The sequence below is a fragment of the Rattus rattus genome, chromosome 3 (genome assembly GCF_011064425.1).
Source record: "Rattus rattus isolate New Zealand chromosome 3, Rrattus_CSIRO_v1, whole genome shotgun sequence".
Lineage (NCBI taxonomy): Eukaryota > Metazoa > Chordata > Mammalia > Rodentia > Muridae > Rattus > Rattus rattus.
This window is the reverse complement of record NC_046156.1, coordinates 99,593,244-99,600,922: the sequence shown is the minus strand read 5'-3', so window position 1 is coordinate 99,600,922 and position 7,679 is coordinate 99,593,244. Positions and strand designations below refer to the sequence as shown.

Below are 7,679 nucleotides of genomic sequence, written 5' to 3'. Positions count from 1 at the left end.
CTTGACTCTTATCCCAGAATCCTCTCTCCCTCCTGGAACGTCCACCTCCCTATTTCCTAACTAAGTTAGCAGGCTGACAGCATTTTACTGACAGGTGACGCTTCCACGCCATGCACAGGAGATTATCCCCAGGTTGGGCTGGGCTTATAACTACGTAACTGGCTTGTTTCAAGGCTGGCACACCATTATTTCTTCTGCTCTATACTGGCCAAAACAAGTGTCATGTCAGTTAATCAATCTGAATTAAGAGATAGGTAAATAAAAACCTAATGATGGAAGAAGCTACAGTCGCATGTCGAAAGCAGTAACAAGCACTGAAGCCATCTCGAAGCTCTGAACACACAGCTCTAGTTCCCACCCCCTTTCATTCACACTCACACTCTCACCTGCTCTTCATCTGAAGCTGGGCTATTCTGCTACCAAAGTTCCAACATTTTGATACTGCAACAAGACACTGTCACTACAAACGTACTGGGATCCGTTTAAGTTGTAGCCAAGCAGGGACATGTGTGGCTCATGGGCTGCAGAGTGGTCAGGCAGGCAGGCCTGGAGACAACAGGGCTCCCAGTACTCTACGTACAGTACCAGTGAGCAGATTCTTCTATAGCCAGTGTGGAACTAAAGAAACGAGTACAGCAGACAACTCAAAGTTCAACAGCTGCCCTTTAATGGATAATTTTGGCAAAGGTCTTTTTCAGACACACGAACAACACAAAGAAGACCAACACAATGAAGACCATCACTCTCTTCCCTGCATTTGTTTATGTGGTGGTGAGGGTGGGCAGGCAGAGGGCCTCGCACAGGCTAGGGGGGCGCAGCAAGGCTGAGCTGCGCCCATAGCCCTCTGAGTTTAACGTCGCTTACACTTCAGAACTTAGGGGTCAACCCACTGACACATTTGGCCTTGTCATACGTGAGCGTTGCTCTCCCTTCAGGATCTCCTTTATGAAGAACGTTAAGAATGACTATAAGAAAACCAAACCTGCCCTGGCCTTGGTGGGCTGAGTAAGGATTCCCGGCCCCTCATTACAGCCTAGCTAGCTCAAGGTCACTGCGACAACCCAACATCCATTCCTTCCCAGTGCGTCCGGATGAGGAGCACAGCACCAGGTGATGTGATATTACCATTACCTTTATGACTTCCACAGGAAGTAACTGCCTCCTCAGCTTCAGTGAGCAGAACTGAAGAAAAACATTAAAGACCATACAGGAGACTTAGACTCAGGGTGATATGATACAATGAAATGCAAAAACTCAATACTTATTGTCCTCAAATGCACACGCACACTTAACAGGAAAGTAGTTTTCCTATCTCTCTCTCTCTTTTTTGAGAAAGGAACTTGCTATGTAGCCCAGGCTGGCTTTGAACTTGGGATCCTCTTGGCTCAGTTTTCCAAGTTCAGGGCTTCCAGGTGTGCACCACCAACGCCTGATTATCAGGGCATCGTCTTGGTCTAAAGGCACACCTATCCATCAGTCAGGCAAAGCACAGCAGACTTCGTGGTAAGCCCTCACACTGAAGCTCCTGGGAACTGCTGCTGTCTTTGCTCCAAAACTTGTTGATTGAGTAGCTGCTGCTGTTTCTGTAAAAACTGGACAACTTCTGGACTTCTTAGTAATGACTTCAAGAGAAAAGAGAGAAAGGATTATTGATAGAATTATCCATTTTTGTTTGAGAACAGGTCTCACACCACAGTCAGGCTGGTTTTGAACTCAACACAGTGCTCCTGGCCTGATTCTTTCAAGTGTTGGGATGTTTCTATAAGAAAGCATCAACCATGCTGACAGTCGGTTATACCTGATGTGCATATTTTTCCTATGTCATGCAGCAGTTTAAAATTATTACTGCCTTTGTCTACATTTTTATATTGTCAAATTTAAAATCTTTTCTTTGTGATTCTTTAGTATTATAAAACTTCACTGTAGAAGTTTGAGATAAAAATCTAAATTCATTTTTTAAAAAAATGTCTAATATTCTACCAAAAACTTATGTAGAAAGTATATCATGAGTTAAAGTCTCTCCTTCAAATTACTTTCGAAATTTCCAATATCTTATCAAACAATCGCCCCTTTCCTGATTGACTTCTGGTAATTTCCATCAGTTGTATATCAGAGACTCTTATTAAATATTAGTAATTCTATGTCAGTGCCTTTACAGTACTACTCCATATACTTAAGAGTCTGTTTTAAAATCTCATCTTTCTCAATCAAAGGTTAGTCAGTGAGGAAAACAGGCTTAAAGGTGTTCCTTCCACTGCAGTCCTGGAAGGGGAGGGGAGGTCACCGTGTCCAGTGACAAGGCACTGTGCAGTTCTGATGGCCAGTCAACTACTTCTAACGTCTTAAAAGGAAAAACAGTCCCATTGAAAACAGTTCTCACTAACAGATCTGCACTTACCAGTCTTTTCTGATTTAACACTTGCTCTAATAGAGTAGGTCTTGCAGGGCGATCCCCAAAAGATCCCGTTCTCTGTTTGACAATGGAGAGTATGTTTTCTGTGCTTTCCTAGGATCAATGACAGAACGGTTAGTACAGTATTGTAATCCACAACTGCAGGTATTTCAGTGAAATGAGCATCTCTCTGATCTTTGTCCTTTTTGTTCAGTTCTGTGGAACTTTAGGAAAGCCTCTGGGTAAGTCACAGGTGCTGGCAGTTAATTCTCAGTAAGCTCCTCCTCCCTGCAGGCTTTCCAATCTAGAACTTTGAGCCTCTGTAAGGTCTCAAATTGAAGCTACTGGGCAGAGGGGAAGTTAGTTCCCTGAGGGCTGTTTTCAGTGCTATAGAAGAATGACAAGTGACACCGAAATCTCCTCAGACAGAACAATCTTAGTCCACACTTCTGCTCACTTTTGGACAACATAAATTACTCAGAGGCAATCTACTGCTAATGAGGTACGGGATTCATACCCACAAGAAGAGAGTGGCAGTAAAATATTGCTTACAGCAAACAGCTTTCAGAGTAAGCTGGATGGAAGGGGCCAGGGATCACAGCTATGAGGTCACCACTACAGAGCACATAGCAAGTTCTGCAATAGCAACCTTTCCCTGAGACTGAATCCCATTACAATGTTGCTCAAGTTAGGGGAAACATTGTGCCCCTAATAAAACCACGCTATGACAAAGAAAACTAGGAGAGACTGGCTAAGGGCTGAACCTAGGACCTTGCCACGCAAAGAAAAAGAATGGGCTGTACTTAAAATGCTTTATCATAAGGCCATGCCTATATGAAATTATTAATATTATTATTTTATTATATTGGTCTTGTCCCTTTTATCTACTGGCTTTTGAGTTTATTAAAATATCCTCTTCCTCCCTTTATCGTGAGATGCTTAGCAAACTTTTGTTATAAAAAGGTTTCCATATATTCATGTTTTAGGTCTCAAAATATTAAAAACTCTAAAAGAGAATTCAAATATCACAAAAGCAAAGACAATTTCTTCTTCTAACTCTCCCCAGTTATCCTTATTCATAGCACTGTTTCCTTTACGTACACAATACACGGAATGCTAGAGTTGACTTGACTGTAGAGAACCCTGTGTCTTTACAACTCCAGGCCTTGCACTGTGTAGGTAGGATGTTAGCACCACAAAAATCAAAGACACTTACCGTAGCAATAGTTCTGAGTTATCGAGTCCGAACTTCAAAAGGAACTTCTGTGGTAAGGAGTCTGCCTACTTTTTACGGATTTGTTTTTGTTTTTTAAACAGCTCTAATATTTGGGTCGACTTTGCTGGGTTTGAGCTGAAATGCACACCAATTATAATTTCCATCTAGCCAAAATAAATCCGAAGAAACACTAACTGGGCCTTATTTTAAGGCCAAAAGATGAGGGAGGCGATTTAAGCGAGATTAAAACGGACCTAAGTCCACACAGCCAGCAGCAGAATCCCAACTGCAAAGCACACTGGCTTCTTCTATCTTCCCATGCTTGACTTGGATCAAGTAACGCCAAAGTGCTCTGTGAGGTACTACCCCACTGCCAATCCAACTTTTCTTCGGAGCCACGGGGTTTAAGAAAAACAAACAAACAACCCCCCCAAAAACAACAAAAAACAAAGGTCAAAAAGTTACAGAAAACTAAAAATAGGGTATGTAGGAAGCCACAGGGTGGAGAAGGGGAAGGGTTTACTGACAAGAGGTGCAGATCACCTCCAAAGTGCCAGTGTCGGGTGGGGCTCTCACTGTCTGCTCAATGGCAATGAGAGGATGAGCCCAGCCCCTTGCGGGGGGACCCTGAGTGTGTACAGTGGAGTGGCACCCACCTCCCCTGGCCCCGGGGCCCGAGGAGCATACCTCCAGTTTGACATTGCCTGTGCTGGCCGCGGCGGGGCCGCCAGAGCCCTGTGCCTGGTCGCTCTTCTTCTTCTTGTACTTGTCCTTGTACATCTTGTTGCGGTGCTTCTTACACATCCAGGGCTTACGCTGCTTGGCCACCTGGCTGGTGGTCTCGCGGCAGCCCTCGTAGGTGCAGGTCTTCGAGCCTCGTCTGCGCGCCGCGCCGCCACCCTCGGCATCCTCGTCCTCCAGCTCCTCGGGGCTGGCCGCACTCTCGCCGCCGCCTGCCGGGTCCGATGTGTCCAGGAGGTCGGCGTCGTCCTCCCCCGCCTCATCCTCGGCGTCCGCCGCCGCCTCGCTCCCCGCTAGACCTGGCCTCAGAGCGCTGTCCGCCGCGGCCTCGTCCTGTCGCATCACCAGCACCGTTACCGGAGGGGCCGTCCGGGGACTGGTGGTGCCCGGCCCCGAGCCCTCGGACACAGCTTGCGCCTCCGTGATGCCGCCAGAGCCAGGGTCCGCCACCGCGGCCCGTCAGCACTTGAAAAACACAACGGGACTTCACAAGCTGTCCGCCGTACGTCCGGGGGCCGAGCAGCCCGCACTGCACTGCGCGTGCGCAACAGCGGTCTGAGCGCCTGCGCTTCAGAGCTGGGGGGCGGTGCTGAGCAGGTGCAGGACAAAACCGATTGCGCCTGCGCTGCGGCCGGATTGCTGGACGCTGGCCGACCAAGGACCCCGCTAGCTTCCAGGCTGGGCGGAACAGCAGACAGGAGCAACGATTGCGCCTGCGCAGCTGTCTTCTACTCGCCGGCGAGCGATTTCGGAGAGCTGGAGACTCAGGAAGCTTGTCAAAGAGACCAGGGCACCGCCAGGAGGCACTTTCTGCCTAAACCCACCCTCCCTAAAGGGTTCAAAGCACGTCTCTTCTGCAACGTCTCTGGGTAAATTAGGAAGGTTTCCGAGAGGAGTTTGAAACAACTTAAGGAGGAAATGGTTTATTTGACTCATGCATCCCAGTCAAGCCCGGTGAGAACATGCTTTCAGCTAGCTTTCTTACCCAGTCATGCCTTTTCTGACATTCCCAACAATGGGATCGTTGGCTTACATGACAGTTCTGTTTTTATTTCCCGCATAAGCTTCACACTGACTTCCATAGTGGGTGCATAGGTTGGCGTTCACACTAGCAATGTACAAGAGGTCCCTTTCCTCCGTATCCCCACCTGGGCTTGATATCTTATGGTAATAACTGTTCCATCTGGGATGGAATAACACTGTGGTTTGGATTTGCACATCAGGATTAGTGATGTATATTCCATACACCTGTTGGCCTTTGTATGCTTTTCTTTGTGAACTAACTATATCGCCCATTTCAATAGGGTTATTAGGTATTTATTATTATTTTTTACTTATTTTTATTGTATTTGTTTGAATTCTTTAAATAATTCTGATGCTAACTACTCATCAAATGTAGTTTGCAAATATTTTCTCCCGTTCTAGAGATTGCCTATTCTCAGGTCGTTTACTGAGCCACAGCTTTTAAGTTTGATACCCATCAATTTGTGTTTTTTTTTTCGCCCCACTTTCTATGTTTTAGAGGTGTCTTATCCAAATAGATCTTTGCCCATTCATCTGCCCTATTTTTATTTCTAGTGGTTCACAGTTTTAGGTCTTATATTTCAGTCTTCAATTCATTCTGTGTTTATTTTTATAAATAGGGGTTTAATTTAAGTCTTCTTTTTAAAATCTATAAAGCTGAAATGAACTTTATTCAAGAATGAACCAGTGTACAAAAATATGCTCATATTATAAAACATACTTATTTGAATTGAGTATTTCTTATTCTTTTTAACTCAGTCTTAGTTGTCAGTTTTGTTTGAAGCTTTATTATTATTATTATTATTATTATTATTATTATTTTAAATGTATGAGTACACTGTCACTGTCTTCAGAAACACCAGAAGAGGGCATCAGAGCCCATTATAGATGGTTGTGAGCCACCATGTGGTTGCTGGGTGTTGAACTCAGGACCTCTGGAAGAGCAACCATTACTCTTAACCACTGAGCCATCTCTCTAGTCCCAAGCTGATGTTTTTTTTTAAAGTTTTATTTGCAAAGCCATAAATTTTACTTACTGTAAGTATACATTGTAAAGAATCAGTCCATTTATAAAGGTACACAACCAACCTTATAAGACATTTTGGTTCCTTGGTTTTCCGTAGTGGAGATCCAGTCCTGGCTTTGTGAGTGCTTGGCAGGTTCTACCACTGGAGCTAGACTACTAACCTTAAAGCATATACCATTCACTATAGCTTCCTTGTCTCTTCTAAAGCAGTCCCTGCTCCAACTCCCAGCCCCAGGAAACCATTACCCTACTCCCAGTCTCTGGAAAGTTGCCTTTTGTGGATCTTTTTATCGATGTAGCAGACAACACCCAGGAATCTGAGCTCGGTTTCTCAGGAGAGATGAAGGTGGCATACATTGTCTCTAGGCTTTTCCCTAAAGTCTGAATGAATATAGGTAGACTATCCCAAACTCACAATGGTTTGCCTTAAGGTTTTTAAAATTTGTAATGATACAAAGGTAAAAAAAAAATTCAAGAAAATACTATCCTTTGGGTCTTCGAAGCTTTATTTTTGAAGTTCCCTATGTCACGCACAGTTTACATTCTATAAATTTATTAATCTGTGCTTTGAACTTTGAATCTGTGCTATAAATTTATTAATCTGTGCTTTGAATCTGTGCTGGCCTTGAACTTTGCGATCCAGAAAAATACAACTTAAGAGAATGGTAAAAAATTTTGGTTAATCACGACAGTATTCTCTTCAGAAGACCTTAACACTTGGCCAGGTGGAATGAGCTTGTGATCTTAGCGTGAGGATAGGGGTGAGGTGAGAAAGTTGTAAGTTCAAGGCCCCTCTGAGCCCTGTCTCAAAACAAACAATAAAAAATAATCCCCTAAAGAACAAAACATAATAATAGCACAAGTTACCTTTCCTCCTGAAGCCCCCACAATTCCTTGGTTCATACATTTTCCAGAATTTAAAAGCACATAAATGCTATCTTTGCAGTACAAGGTTTTGGGTAGATTTTGTTAGAGCTCTTCATACTACGAATAGCATAATTAAAGAGAAAATGTCACCAGAAACAGACACACAGTTTGAGAACAGGAATTTTATGTTTTCTGTAATACGGTAATTGAAATAAATGCTCCTTGAAGTTGAGTAAGATGTCTGTTTCTTGTGCTAGGGATTTAATATTCTGCTACCAAGGCTTTTACGTTAGTTTAAAAGCTCTCTGCCATGTTTGTACTTGGGGTGCTTCCTGACTTTGGCAGTGGAAACACTGACACTACCCCGTCCATATGCATCAGGAGATGCCACACTGACACCACCCCTGTCCATA

At 44.1% G+C, this 7,679-nt stretch overlaps 1 protein-coding gene across 1 annotated transcript; it reads right to left on the bottom strand.

Moving 5' to 3' along the window:
- Positions 1-644: 644 nt before the first annotated feature.
- Rfxap (regulatory factor X associated protein) lies at positions 645-4,888 on the bottom strand. Its single transcript, XM_032898396.1, has 3 exons — positions 4,296-4,888; positions 2,399-2,506; positions 645-1,622 (listed from the first exon to the last, which is right to left on the bottom strand). Exons 1-3 carry the CDS (start codon positions 4,689-4,691, stop codon positions 1,512-1,514), a joined length of 615 nt encoding a protein of 204 aa, XP_032754287.1. The 5' UTR covers positions 4,692-4,888; the 3' UTR covers positions 645-1,511.
- Positions 4,889-7,679: the final 2,791 nt, after the last annotated feature.

What these genes read in the sequence shown, in the direction of transcription:
- Rfxap (XM_032898396.1), bottom strand. Translation starts at nt 4,691, where the DNA reads ATGCGACAGGACGAGGCCGCGGCGGACAGCGCTCTGAGGCCAGGTCTA. An exon ending in CAGGCAATGTCAAACTGGAG is followed by an intron (nt 2,507 to 4,295) that starts GTATGCTCCTCG and finishes CATTGATCCTAG; the next exon opens with GAAAGCACAGAAAACATACT. An exon ending in TGTTAAATCAGAAAAGACTG is followed by an intron (nt 1,623 to 2,398) that starts GTAAGTGCAGAT and finishes TTTCTCTTGAAG; the next exon opens with TCATTACTAAGAAGTCCAGA.